Below are 15,347 nucleotides of genomic sequence, written 5' to 3' on the forward strand. Positions count from 1 at the left end.
CAGTCTGGCTTCAGAACCCATTATAGCACAGAGATAGCTCTCCTCAAGGTAACCAATGATCTCTTGCTTGCGGCTGACAAAGTTCTCTGCTCCATCCTGTTCCTCCTCGATCTTAGCGCAGCATATGATACAGTCGATCATTCAATACTGTTGAACCGTCTGGAACACTGGGTGGGGCTTACTGACTCAGCCCTTGCTTTTTTCAGTTCCTATCTCTCTGATATAACTTTTTCTGTTGGAATAGGTAACTATTGTTCCTTTTCTGCTCGGATGAGCTATGGTGTTCCCCAGGGATCTATTTTGGGCCGGTTACTTTTTTCTATATACGTGCTTCCTCTCGGCGATATCATCCACAAATACAATATCTCCTTTAACTGTTATGCGGATGATACGCAATTATACATTCCTTTTAATCATAGCGATCTGGCCAGCTTAAAGGATATGGACACTGAATTTCATGTTTAGCCCTATTTCCCTGGCATGTATCTGACTAGTACAGGTTAAAATATTTCTGTTTTGTGCAGTACAGAGTTCTGTCAATAACGTCGGGGTGCGCACCCTGGCTAGTTGCTAGCTATGGTTACACTCGAAAAACTCTAAAAGTATGATATACGTGGATTTCAAGTTCAGGAATTACATGGTTTATGCTTACCAAGCTCTGAAGTCGTCCTGTAAACATCATAGGTCCTTTCGCCTCTGTATTTCGAAACAACAGTAACTTGTAAACAGTACTAATTTCACCGAACACACAACAGCCATCCCTTCACGCTGTAAACCTCAGCGAAATTCAGATTCGGATGAATTTCGCGCGCTTATGTACGTCACTCATGCGAAAACTGTGCTTTGCACCAGATTCCTCCCATCGGTATGAGACGAATGGTTGCAAATTCCCATTTCCAAGAGATCCCAAAGAGCTGGAAAAATGGATATGAATAATAAGTTGAATTGAATTGCATATGGACATTGCTACGTTGTTAAATGTCATAACCAAAGCCTCCTATTGACGTGAACTGGTTAGGATGGTATTAGCTGGTCAGACTGGTCTTAGCTGGTCTGATCCGCAGGTGCGCCTGACTTTTCTTACTGGTCCGTAACCCTAACCTTAACCCCTAACCGTAATAGGCTCACTTATGATGATAACTCACCGTAACATGATATGACCGGTCCTTCATGCTAGCCCTGCGAATAGCGGCATTTTTCTACATTGCCAGATCTAAAATGATTGTCAGCACATGGGATGCACTTCTTGTTATTGCTGAAGTATTGTGCCAGCCATGCAATGCATATCGGCATTTTTGTAGGTGTACTGATTTGTAATTGTGTTAGATGTTAGCTGGTAGAGTCAGCAAGCTCGCAGAGGCGCACAAAATGATGTCATGCATGCCGTATGTAGTTCTTTACCACCTCGTTACAAAAAATATATGCATAATTCGGATTGTGATTGAAAATTAACTATGATCACCAGAATCAATAAAGTTTGTATCCAAGTATATCATATTTAATGCATTCTACTAATTTTTCAATGTAGACCGAGATATAATTTTTCTGAAAATGTGCGATGAGAAATCCCATTCATTCTCTCGGCATTAGGAAAACTACTGCTAGGGGGCGATGAGATTACGTTCCCTCTCTATAAATAAAGTTTATTATTATTATTATTACCAAGAATGGTAAGAAACAGTTTGTTAGGTCTTTTTCAATTAACAGCTGATCATTATATGATGGGCTAACATATGTGATGTTATTTTCAGATTTCAGTAGTATGACACCATTTGAAAGCTTACAATCTGCACTTTCATAAAAAACTGAAAATTTACCTTGCTTGACAGGAGGCACAAAACAATTTTCCGTTTTTTTGGAAAGTGCAATTTTCCGTTTTTTTTTGTAAGCTTTCAAATGCATGTCCATCCATCCATCGTCAGCTGCTTATCCGGGGTCGGGTCGCGGAGGCAGCAGTTCCAGCAGGGGGCCCCAGACATCCCTTTCCCTGGCAGCATCAACCAGCTCTGCCTGGGGAATCTTTAGCCGGTCCCAGGCCAGTGCGGAGATGCAGTCCCGCCACCTAGTCCTGAGTCTACCCCGTGGCCTCCTCCCAGCCGGACACGCCTGGAACACCTCCCTAGGGAGGCACCCAGGAGGCATTATCACTAGATGCCCGAACCACCTCAACTGGCTCCTTTCGATGCAAAGGAGCAGCGGCTCTACTGTAGTCTCTCCCGGATGACTGAACTTCTCACCTGATCTCGCAGGGAGACCCCTGCCACCCTCCGGAGAAAACTCATTTCGGCCGCTTGTATCTGTGATCTCGTTCTTTCGGTCATGACCCATCCTTCATGACCATAGGTGAGGGTGGGGACAAAGATAGACCGGTAGATCGAGAGCTTTGCCTTTTGGCTCAGAGCTTTTTTCGTCACAACAGTGCGGTAAAGCGACTGCAGAACCGCACCAGCTACTCTGATTCTCCGGCCATACTCCCTCTCCATGGTTCCCTCACTCGTGAACAAGACCCCCAGATACTTGAACTCCTTCACTTGGGGTAAGGACTCATTTCCTACTCGGAGCAGACAGACCGGTTTCCTGCTGAGAACCATGGCCTCAGATTTAGAAGTGCTGATTCTCATCCCAGCCGCTTCACACTCGGTTGCGAACCTATCCAGAGAGTGCTGGAGGTCGCAGGCAGATGATGCCATCAGGACCACATCATCTGCAAATAGCAGCGACATGATCCCCAGCTCACCGGACTGCAAACCCACCTCCCCATGGCTACGCCTTGATATCCTGTACATGAAAATCACAAACAGGATTGGGGACAAAGGCCAACCCCCACCGGAAAGGAAGACGACTTACTACCGAGGATGCGGACACAGCTCTCGCTGTGATTGGATGGCCCTAAGTAGGGACCCCCTCACCCCATACTCCCGCATAACCCTCCACAAGACCTGTCAAGGGACCCGGTCGTAAGCCTTCTCCAAGTCCACCAAAACACATGTAGACAGGTTGGGCAGACTCCCAAGCCCCCTCCAAGATCCTTGCGAAATTGAAGAGCTGGTTGGTGGTTCCACAACCAGGACGAAATCCGCATTGTTCCTCTTCGATCCGAGGTTCGACTATCGGCCGGACCCTCCTTTCCAGCACCTTGGAGTACACTTTCCCTGGGAGGCTGAGTAATGTGATACCTCTATAATTGGCACACACCCTCTGGTCCCCTTTTTTGAATATTGGGACCACAACCCCAGTCTGCCAGTCCTTTGGCACTGCAACTCCTTTGGCACTGACTGACTTCCACACAATGTTAAAGAGGCGTGTCAACCAAGACAGCCACCCAACACCCAGCGCCTTCAGCATTTCTGGGCCGATCTCATCAGTCCCTGGGGCTTTGCCACTGTGGAGTTGTTTGACTACCTCAGTGACCTCCTCCAGGGAAATTGACGATGACCCCCCATCATCTTCCGGCTCGGCCTCGATCGTAGAGGGTGGATTAGTCGGGTTCAGGAGTTCCTCAAAGTGCTCCTTCCAACGCTCAACAACCTCCTCAGTTGAGGTCAGCAGTGTCCCTTCCTGAGGTGTCTGATGGTCTTCCAGAAACACTTTGGTGCCGACCGAAAGTCCTTCTCCATGGTTTCTCCGAACTCCTCCCACACCTGCTGCTTTGCCTTGGTCACGGCCGAAGCCGCAGCCCTCCGGGCCAGTCGATACCCTGCAACTGCTTCTGGAGTCCCCCGGGCTAACATATCCCGGAAGGCCTCCTTCTTCAGTTGGACAGCTTCCCTGACCACCGCCGTCCACCACGGTGTCTGAGGGTTACCGCCCCTTGAGGTACCTATGGCCCTCAGGCCACAGCTCCCAGCCGCAGCTTCAGCAATGGAGGCTTTGAACACCGACCACTCATGCTCGATGTCCCCAACCTCCACAGGGATGCCGGAGAAGCTCTGCCGGAGGAGGCAATTGAAATCTCTCCGGACAGGCTCTTCCTCCAGACATTCCCAGTTCACCCTCACTACATGCTTGGGTTTTCCAGGTCTGTCCAGAGGCTTCCCCCGCCATCGAAACCAGCTCACCACCAGATGATGATCAGTGGACAGCTCTGCCCCTCTCTTTACCCGAGTGTCCAAGACACATGGCCTCAGATCAGATAACAAAATCGATCATCCACCTTCGGCCTAAGGTGTTCTGATGCCAGATGTACTTGTGGGCATCCTTGTGTTTGAACATGGTGTTTGTTATGGACAAACTGTGACTAGCACAGAAGTCCAACAACAAAACACCACTCGGGTTCAGATCGTGTTGGCCATGCCTCCATATCACGCCCCTCCAAGTTTCTCCATCATTGCCCACGTGTGCATTGAAGTCCCCCAATAGGACAGTGAAGTTCCCCTGCAGGAGCCCCAAATAGGACTCCACTTAGGGTCTGCAGGAAGGCCGAGTACTCTGAACTGCTGTTCGGTGCATAAGCACAAACCACAGTCAGAGTCCCCCACCCCACAGTCCTAAGGCGCAGGGAGGCAACCCTCTCGTCCACTGGGGTGAGCTCCAGCACAAATGGTGTCATACTACTGAAATATGAAAATAGCAGTTTATTTGAATGTTGGTAGATCTAAAATCAGCTAGCTGAGAAATCCCCCTTCAAAGATTTCATCTTTTCACCCCTCAGACAGGCAGGTAATGGGAAAGCATACTTTGCTAAGTAGAGTATTTAGTGATCTTACAAATGTTTGTTATATTGTGCGCCTTCTTCAAAACTTCTAGTAAAAAAACAAAACAACTTTTCTTAAAAAACAAACAAAAACAAAACTTTGTTTGATTTTGTGTGAAAGGGGCGCGGCCTGCGTGAGGCACTGGTGACATGTTGTTGACAAAAGGTTTTAGTTCGGGTATTTATTCACCCTATCTTTGACTAGATGTCTCTTTTACATTACCTCTGATTGTGCTTCATTTCTTTGTGTTTCAGAGCTCAGATTAAGAAAATTGGTTGATGAGAGGGAGAGTTTAGTGGACCAGGTGGGTCTACTGTTCACCCCATAATACGCATTTTCACATAAATATGCGTCTTTGATTTACACCATTTTGGTGTGCAAATGTGGACTTGACTAGATATATAAAAATGTCTTGTTGGCTAGATCTGTTAATGAAAAACTGTCCCTACTATGAATATATAATATTCCCATACAATGTAATAGGAATTATCTATACTGTACAGTCATTATAAGTGTATTATTGTAATTCTGTGATCCGTACATGCAATAGTTGTACATTGTGACCCAGTGTGTGAACGTGTGGTCTTGTAGGTGAGGAGGCTGAAGTCTCAGCTAGAGCAGAAACAGAGGAATGGGACAGAGGGTCCAGAGGAAGAAGGCTTGGAGAACGGCATGGATCCACATATCCTCGACCTGCAGAGTGAGGGACTGTAATGTAATGTAATCTGCTCTGCTTCACTGATGCTTCCTCTATTCCTTAACTAGAAGGTCTAGTTCTGAGTATTGCACCTCTGGTCACGTTGAAAGGATTAACTTCTCATCCAATTAAATCTATATACTGTACCATTGTCTTACTTTGTATTTTCAATGCCTTAACCTGTAACATGTACCTATTCAAGTGACCTAACAAAGATGGTACAAACCCACAGCCCAATTTGTTATACTGCAACTAACTAGTTTCCTTATTTCTCTGTACTTTACAGGGGATGCCAACAGGCAGATCAGCGACCTCAAGTTTAAACTGGTGAAATCGGAGCAGGAAGTCACAGCTCTTGAACAAAATGTAAAGAACTTTGGAAAGGGATAAATGTACTATCTCCATTCATGCACACAATCCTTTTTCTTGGAGCAACTTTTAAATATTCACAGGACACTGAGAACGTCTGTTCATATAACATATACCATTACACCACATTCTTACCGGCAATCCAATTTTTACACCTCACTGGTCTCTGGTCTCTTTTCCAGATCATACGGTTAGAGGGTCAAGTGACTCGCTACAAGTCGGCATCGGAAAGTGCTGAGAGAGTGGAGGACGAACTCAAAGTAGAGAAACGCAAGCTACAACGAGAGGTATGTTAATACCGGAGCTGGCAGTCATGCAGACAGTCTGTCCGTGTGGACCTTCACTTTGGCTGCTTCTCCCCTTCTAGCATTTATTAACTTCTTTCGTCTCTGTTTCTGTGTGTGTCTGTGTGTCTCTCTCTCTGTCTGCCTCTCTCTGTCTGTCTGCCTCTCTCTGTCTGCCTCTCTCTGTCTTTCTGTCTGCCTCTCTCTCTGTCTGCCTCTCTCTGTCTGCCTCTCTGTCTCTCTCTGTCTGCCTCTCTGTCTCTCTCTGTCTCTCTCTGTCTGCCTCTCTGTCTCTCTCTGTCTCTCTCTGTCTGCCTCTCTCTCTCTGTCCCTCTCTGTCTGCCTCTCTCCCTGTCTCTCTCTGTCTGCCTTTTGGTGTCTGCCTCTCTCTGCCTCTATCTGCCTCTCTCTGTCTGCCTCTCTCTCTCTCTCTCTCTCTCTCTCTCTCTCTCTCTCTCTCTCCCTCCCTCTCTCTCTCTCTCTCTCACACGTACACACCACTACAGCTGAGGTCAGGCCTCGATAGAATTGATGAACTGGAAGCAAGCAACAGCCATCTATCCAAGCGGCTAGAGAAGATGAAGGCCAATCGGAGTGCTCTACTGGCCCAGCAGTGACGGCCCGCTGCTGGGGCGCCTGACCTCGCGACCCCACTGGATGATGTCACGGCTTCGACCCTCCGCTTGACCTTCGACCTTTCACCTACAGTATCAGCTGACACAACCAAACAATTCAAAGCAAGAGGAAGCTTAATACAAAAGCTCAGTCACGTAACCATATACAGTATCACTCATCATGGATTATCACGAGCTGTGCCATGTCGTCTTCATATTTAGAGAACAATGGGAACAGTCCAATGATTGACCAAGTCACAGGTCTAAAGGTTTCAGCATACGACTGGATGGGACCCCTAACTTGCATGTGAGAGGTGCAGGAGAGACACAGAGCCACTGATGGACAGAGCCGTATAGGATCACTCTATTCAGTCAGACTCAGAACAGGGCCCCCTTATCTAGAGGGAGAAGGAGGCAAATCTGCACACATGGGCTGCAAAAAGGAACCATCCCCATCCTCTTACTGAAGCTTAAGTTGCCCTGTGGCATGAATCTCTGATCCCTCCACGGCCCCACCGACACTTTGTCTGTCTCTCTCTTGCCCTCTCTCTGGAATGGGTGGCACTATCTCTCCATGCCACATGGGGGCGCTGCTCTATCAAGCAAGCTCATCCACAGGGAAAGGAACATGCTGGAATGGGGACCTTGCAGGTTTTGAGTTTGTTTATTTGAGCTCTTTTCATTTTTATATATTTTGATGTGGCCATGCAATCCTGGTCCCTCATGTACTCCCAAGTCAAATTATGTGGTTGATTTTGATGTAACTCAAGGGTGGTGTGTGTCCCTGTGTGTGTTGTGTATGTATGTCCTCATAGGTGTGACCTGGTTGGTGAGTGGGTTTGTTGAAAAAAGGATGGATCCCCTGGCAGAGAATTAATCAGGAACATCCCACACATCTCAATTATATTTGTTTTCTTTTGTGCCACTTAAAAACAAACAAACAGACTATTATCCTTTATTACGAATCGTATAGCGGCACTTGGGAAATCACCTTTTTTTTTAACTGTATGAATATTACGGCCTTGAGCAATTCAAATGCATCGTTGGCAAATGAAAACGCAATTGAGAAAACAATCATTTGAATGGTGTATTGCAATAACACTTTGTTTTGAATGTACAGACTTATATTATCTCTTAGTATTGTCATAAGCCTGTTTAATATAAGTAATTGGCAGAAGCATAATAGTCAGGAACCCACATATCTGCTTGATGGCCTCAATCCTGGGAAGCCACTGTCTCTGAACAGGGGGGAGAAAGCATTGAAGATGCTCAGTGCGTTGGACTCGACCTCCCACCCTCTGTACCCTTGTTAAGTTACAGGACATCTACAGTGTTGGGAATTAACATGTTCATGGAGAGAACTGTTAAGAAGCAGCTAATTGTAAACTCTGTGCAATATTTGTCTTTGGTTTTCATTGCAACTGTCCAGAGTTGAGGTCAACTACTGTTGGTCAAGGCCTGTCATTTAAATTGAATGTAGACCTTCTATAAGAACTAATACATTTCAGTGTTTTAACTGACAGGAATTCAGCAGCACTGTAACCGCCTCTGACGAAGCTAATGTCCTGGCTTGGTAATGGTAATGGTAAAGGGTGTTTGGCCTTCAAGATGATATTGACAAGCTCTAGATTAAACTCATGCAACAACTCTTTTATTCTCTGACGTTTATCTCTATGAATGGGCATGTACCTGTGAAAGTACACTATGTATCATGCTACTATGAAGAAAGTGTTTCATGCATGGTGTTTTGAGTGATATGGTCAATAGTGAACTTATGTCTTTCTTTGCATTGATCCTATTATACTGTATAACTTCAGAAAATTGAATCGTTTTCCTTGAATGAGGAGTTACACAGGTTGGGCTTGGAATAGTAATGTGAGAACATGCGCAAATTTGCAGTAGCTGCGACCACATACGTGCACGTGCAGCACAGCTTGCATGTGCTGCCAGACCCAATGTTTTCAACCTGAAGAAAAATCCATTATGGCGGACCTTATGGATTCTTGGGGCAAAATTGTTCCACACAAGGAAAGACATAAGTGTAACAAGTTTCATACATTTTCGTCAAACAGTGTGGAAATGCCAGCATTTTGAAATTTGTGTTTTAAATTGGTTACTATAGCGCCACCTATTTATGAATCATGGTAAATCTTTCTGGCATAGTTACAGTACTCATGGTCTCTAGTCGCAGCATGCAAATTTAGAGCTTTTCTGGTCAAAGACTTTTTGAGTTATCCAGGAAAAGCTTCGACCGACCAACCAACAGAGCGAGCTCCAGAGCTGCTGGTCGCAGCTAAAAACCTAATGAACTAGTCTGAGGATCCAGCTAAGAGCACCCAAGCCCTGTCTAGTGTTCATGACCGAGGCCCTGTCTAGTGTTCATGACCGAGGCCCTGTCTAGTGTTCATGCTGGACAAACACAGCCTCTGCTCTCTGCTTGGTGGTGGAAAGGGGTAAAGGGGGCTGAGTATCTCCAGAGCAGGCAGAGCTAGAGTGACTCATTAGCACCTTCTGTTCTGACAGCTCCTCTAGTCTCCCTGATGCTTTCCTGACTGGCCACTCTGCAAACCTCCCCTGAGACTCCACTGGCCTTCCCTTCCCCTCCCATCCTCTGAGTCAAATTGTGTTTTTTCCCGTCTTCATAGTAGCATGAAATATGCTTTTTTCCTATCGGAGGGAGTGCTGTATTTATTTATTTTTCATTTTGCAGATCTAAAGCAACTTACAAATACAGTACTGTATGAGCTAGTGTTGGGGTTAAAGGAAAATGCTCGTTTTTGACAACCTGGACCTTATTTACGACATATTATAAGAAGTTTGACTCACCGAGATCACTTTTGTGTTGTTCGGAGGCCTGTAGAAGAAATTTAAAATCCAGCGCGAGCCAGTATATCCATGTAATGGCGTTGGACGGGGCAACGGGAATGCAGTTTCTCAAAATCCATTTTCGGCCGCTAAACGGTTGTTTTCATCAATCAGATTGGATGAATCGACAGTTGAGATTCCTCAACGCGAGCCATTGTTGTTTTGGTTTTCAAATACGGGGTCTTTAGCCTCTGTAATATGATCTTTACACGCCTCTCCCCACTTGCTCCAGCACGCATGCGCACAGGCCAGCGCGCAGACTGGCTATTCTCCGGCTCACATTCTCTGCGCTACAATCGGATTGTTGCTGACGAATGACGACGACAATATTCTCGGCACCAACAACGATCGTAGCGCAGAGAATGTGAGCCGGAGAATAGCCAGTCTGCGCGCATGCGTGCTGGAGCAAGTGGGGAAAGGCGTGTAAAGATCATATTACAGAGGCTAAAGACCCCGTATTTGAAAACCAAAACAACAATGGCTCGCGTTGAGGAATCTCAACTGTCGATTCATCCAATCTGATTGATGAAAACAACCGTTTAGCGGCCGAAAATGGATTTTGAGAAACTGCATTCCCGTTGCCCCGTCCGACGCCATTACATGGATATACTGGCTCGCGCTGGATTTTAAATTTCTTCTACAGGCCTCCGAACAACACAAAAGTGATCTCGGTGAGTCAAACTTCTTATAATATGTCGTAAATAAGGTCCAGGTTGTCAAAAACGAGCATTTTCCTTTAAGTGCCTTACTGAAGGGCACAGCGGTAGGCAGTGATTAATGAGAAAGTGGCCAGCCTGGTATCAAACCAGCACTGGGCTACTGTACCTAACTACCATCAATTGACTTATACTGTAGCCGTATCTGAAAAAATGGCTCCTGAAAATTAAAATTCTTCTTGAGTAAAACATGGTCAGTGTAAACGGAATGCATTACAGAGTAAGTAGTAGCTTATGCCTAAATGTTTTGTACAGCATACACGTTTCTATTGTGGCACAGAGAACTTGTTATAGCCACTTTACTGTTCATGGCTTATGTGTAGCTTAAAGTATTCCTGTGTTGTTCCCTATCATATTTTGCTGCTCTCTTCCAAGTGAACCCTGAGTCATAAGAGTATTACTTTTTGAAGCATGATGGGAAGACAGCATTGTATGATGCCCCTATATTGAGAGCTACATTTTAAGCAGTTATTTTTCCTCTGAAACTAAAAACAGGAAAGATGCTTCCACTCACTGGTTTCCTGTGTCCCAGTTCCAGTGAACTTTATAGGGCAATTACTCTTCATAATCGTTAGAGCCCCTGCAATTTGCATCCCCTTACATTTCACCGCAGAAGGGTAATTTTAGAATTATGAATCTCAAGTATCTCCTAAACTTACACAGCGCGTACCTTCCCCACAAATGTGAATGTTTCCTAAATGATGGAAAAAATTCAGGAATAGATATATCTCTACTGTAACTTGCTTGGTCTGACTTTTTGGGGTTTGCTATACTCGTTCCAGTGCTGAAGGAGGTCTGGCTGCACCCCATTATCAGTCTGAGATAGGGGGGGGAAACAGTTTTTTTTTTTAACCAATCACAATGGTCTTGGGAGGTGGGAGGTGTTCCAGGCGTGTCCGGCTGGGAGGAGGCCGCGGGGTAGACCCAGGACCAGGTGGCGGGACTACATCTCCTAAAGATTCCCCAGGCAGAGCTGGTTGATGCTGCTAGGGAAAAGGATGTCTGGGGCCCACTGCTGGAAACTGCTGCCTCCTCGACCCGAGCCCGGATAAGCGGATGACGATGGATGGATGAACAATGGTCTTGGACGACGCTACACGGTGCCCTCGGGGGATTGAGTTTGATTGCCGCCTGGAATAGAGCGGCGCAAATTAGAGAGGCTTATTCCAAAAACCTCCATCTTCTGAGCCAGACTAGCATAATGGCACCTGCATGGCATGAACAGTTTGTTGATACCTACAGTAATTCAGTAGATGGGATGTTATGTGTTATCCATCCTTCTCTAGGAATTTAGATAATATTATTGAATGCATCAATTGGCCTACAATTGCAGCAACCTTGCTCATGATGGATCAGGTATGCTACTGTAACCACCAATTCATCTTTATGACTGCTAGAGTTACAAGGTCCAATAGACAGTGTTGCAGGCCTCTATCATCTAGCTAGAGAAGATCTTGTTAACAGGAAAATAATTTTACCTTTTAGATCTCAGAGGTCTCCAAACACCCAGTAGGCCTATGCCCCTGCGACATGCCAAAACATGTTGGCCTTGCAACAATAGTCCTACAGACATCGTCTGTGAGTGGTGAATACGCACATTTTACAGGAAGTGCTATTCTTCACCTGACAAGATATCTGTACATCAACGGCTCAATCAAGAGGCCTGAAGCACTGAAGGTTGCCATGTGCTTTTTTTTTTCTCTCCTTTAGATGGTAACTCAGAAAAAAGATGAGGTGTCTTAAGATGTTCTCGTCTTTTCAGCCTCCATTGCTGAGGGGTTAAATGAATAGGGCTGAAAAGTGAAGACTGTCTGAATACTAGATGACTAGGTGTCAATATCTGTAGTCTGTGGCTCTTAAAAGCAGCAAATGAACACTGCCTGAGTGTGTGTGTGTGTGTGTGTGTGTGCGTGCGTGCGTGCGTGCGTGTGTGCGATCAGACAGACCACAGCACTAATGGGTTTGCTTAATGTTCTGTCAAGAGCCTGTGGTGAACGGGGGACGGGGCATTCAAGTGGGTGTGAGACAACTCACAAACACACACACACACACACATACTCATCACAATAATAAATACTAAATGGCTTTCTAATTGATTGCCAAATTACAGTCAGTGCTACTGCAGACAAAATAGATAATTTAGCAACAGTGTTGACCTACAGTAGACCAGCACACAGGATAGTTAATTGATAGGTCGATCTTAACGAGACAGCACACTGCAAATGCACAGGAATTGCAACGTGTGTGTGTGTGTGTATGGAATTATGGGGGTTTCCAGAGAGTAAAAGGAAGGGCAGTTTGAGCTGGGAGAGGAAGCTCCTTACTTGGAGTGTGTCCACATTTCTGTCTGAATTTGCTTGCATGTAGAAATTCTACAACGTGTGGAAAATATGATAATGCAACTCAGCACATCCCCTCCCTGAACCGGACATGGCAACAATACCAGCTTGGGATTTCATGGTGTAGAATATGACCAAAGGTCATGAGGCGCTTTCAGAATGAAACATTTGATGGATGACATTTCAACCTCTGAATCTGTCTGTATGAGTCAGAACTCAGTTGTGGGTGTCTTGTACTGCACTGTTTTTGGAAACCATGCGACTGCATAGAGCCCCCCCCCCCCCCTTACATAATCTGCACGGCCAGACGAGTCCCTGCTGATTCAGCTATCATTACCAGCAACTCTCATGTGCCCTGGACATCCTGCAGAGAGGAGGTCTCTGAACCCCTCTCACCACACGGCTCACTTTCTCTCTACTCCAGAGCTTCTACGCTGCGTCCTGCCCCCCCACAACACCTGACGGATGTCTCCTCTGTGACCCACAGATGTCGGAGGCTAGCCAGTTTCTCTACTACAGCCTAGATTAATTTGTTTTCCTCCCAACTGACATCCCCGGCTCAGCGTTGAGGCACGGTGTTGAGGTTAACCACATTCTCTGTCCTCCCGCTCGGTCTCTCTCCCGCTCTCTCTCTCTCTCTAGCTCCAGGCTTTCAACCAACCCTCCGTCTTCCGGATCTCTTCTTGCCCTGTCTCACCCCTAGTCAAGGACACCTCCATCATCCTCTCTCACTCTCAATTACCCGGCACCACCTAAGGGGACAATCTACCTATGCTTAACCCCCCTCCTGATTGCCTGATCCCTCAACGTCTTCCTCAACGTATGTGCTATGCTGTAACAAACATGTTGCCCTCCTTCAGGGGCCAGTGCTGAATTGGCCGAGGAAATGGATTGATTTCATTTTAACAGAGGTGGGGGGATTGCTCAGTACGGTGAATTCAATAGCAAATCAGCTTGTGACATAGAAGATGGAAATGGTCTTAAAGAATCTTTAGCAGGTTCTACTGTATTACTACCTCCAATGAGTCATACCTATTTAAATCAGTGTTCTCAAATGAGGGACACGACCAAAGAATGGCCAGCAGCTACTGCTGGAATAGACATGGTTATACTATATATACTATATACTATACAGTGTGTTATACTGTCTTAGAGCGAATTGTATGGTACCTTTCCAAGTCACATGGTATAACATCAAGGCACTGTCCTTAGAGTGTCCTCTGAGCTCCATCTAAGGTCTTCGATCCGTTTCACTGAGGGACGAGGAGCTTCTGGTCAGGTTGCCAGCAGGTTGGTGTCTGGAGTTTCCTTTTTTTCCACTCGGGGTCCCTCGAGACCCTCGTTTTCGGCAGAGCCGAGTTTACAAGAATAAAACCTATAAAGTACATACACAAACAATTAAATAGGATATTAAAACACTACACACATTTCATCAAGCAAAGCAATAACAAATAGAAACAAAATGTCCCCTTTGTCATGACCTTAAAACGACCTCTCTCTCTCTCTCTCTCTCCCTCTCCCTCCCTCCCTCTCTCTCTCCCTTGGCAGCTCTCTCTTGCTCACTGTCTAGTTTGCTCCCCCCCTCAAAGCCATGGAGACCCCTGATGTTTCAGCCCTCTGACTGTAAATCAATAGAGGCCACTTATGATCCTGGTAACGGTCGATATATTGCTTTCATTTGAGGTTGGTAGGCTAGATCCAGCGCTATCAGTCTGTCTGGCGCTCAGTCAAACAGCCAGGGGCGTCTAGCATCTCTTCTGGGACGACGCTAATGCCCGACGGCCCGCAGTCGCCTCCCGCAGCACAAGGGGAGGAGCTATGTGTCACCGCGCTCATTTGAATACCATCAAAGCTGTTCCACTAATGAGTAATTTAGGTGTGCTTTGATGCAGTACAGACAAGCCTGGAGGTAAAGCTCTCTACAGACTGCCCTATCACCCCCCTCCCCATTCCCTGCAATGGCTTCTGGGAAACTCCCTAAATTCTTCCTGGAGGATCCATCACAGTCTGATATAATCCTTTTAAACCCCATTGGTCTAATCAGATCAGATTTCAAATTGACAGATCAGATTGAACAGGGATTGCTTTGTTTTCTGTTGCTCATTGAGAGATAATCTATTTCTAGTGTAGATTGTGATACTCTTTTGATGCTGTAACAATGCAAATTCCCCCCCGTGGATCAATAATGTAGTACTACTGTAGCACTACTACCATTTCTATATAAGTTGTATGCAACATTAAAAAACAAGCAGCCATGCAAAGAGAGGGTCATCACAAACATGTCAGTGTACTTGGAGGCATTCTTCCCTCCCCAGAACCCAATACAAAGAACATGCAGAAGAACAGATGCTCTTCAGTCCAGTCTCTGACCAGGACCTGGACTGAGCACTTGGACTTGGTCCCCGGGCGCCATGAACAAGGGCTGCCCTCTGCTCCTGGCTGCCCCTGGAGGAGGACGGCTTGGATGGGAAAAATGCAGAGGACAAATTTAATTGCCGACTGCTGTGTTTACTGTATGAGAAGAATGAACGACTTTGAGTTTCACATATCTCTTTAAGTGTAAGTGTGTGTGTGTGTGTGTGTGTGTGCGCACGTGTGCGTATCCACTTAAGCATGTTCATATGTCGACCAACACAGCAGATCCCTGACGTTCTGGAAGGGCAGCTCGGCGTGTGTGTGTGTGTGTGTGTGTGTGTGTGTGTGTGTGTGTGTGTGTGTGCGTGCGTGCATGTGTGTGTGTGCGTGTGCTGACACAGGGAAGTAGCTGAG

The 15,347-nt window shown here is 46.1% G+C and overlaps 1 protein-coding gene across 1 annotated transcript in view; it reads left to right on the plus strand.

The window, feature by feature from the left end:
* lrrfip1b (leucine rich repeat (in FLII) interacting protein 1b) overlaps positions 1-8,399 on the plus strand; it is a 45,484-nt gene extending 37,085 nt beyond the window's left edge. Inside the window, exons 15-19 of the mRNA XM_084446870.1 lie at positions 4,949-4,998; positions 5,286-5,394; positions 5,678-5,757; positions 5,943-6,047; positions 6,551-8,399. Of these exons, the coding sequence (XP_084302996.1) occupies positions 4,949-4,998; positions 5,286-5,394; positions 5,678-5,757; positions 5,943-6,047; positions 6,551-6,661 (455 nt within the window). The 3' untranslated portion in view covers positions 6,662-8,399. The remainder of the gene's footprint in view (positions 1-4,948; positions 4,999-5,285; positions 5,395-5,677; positions 5,758-5,942; positions 6,048-6,550) is intronic.
* Positions 8,400-15,347: the final 6,948 nt, after the last annotated feature.

The sequence above is a fragment of the Borostomias antarcticus genome (genome assembly GCF_949987555.1).
Source record: "Borostomias antarcticus genome assembly, chromosome: 12".
In the NCBI taxonomy this organism is placed as follows: Eukaryota; Metazoa; Chordata; class Actinopteri; order Stomiiformes; family Stomiidae; genus Borostomias; species Borostomias antarcticus.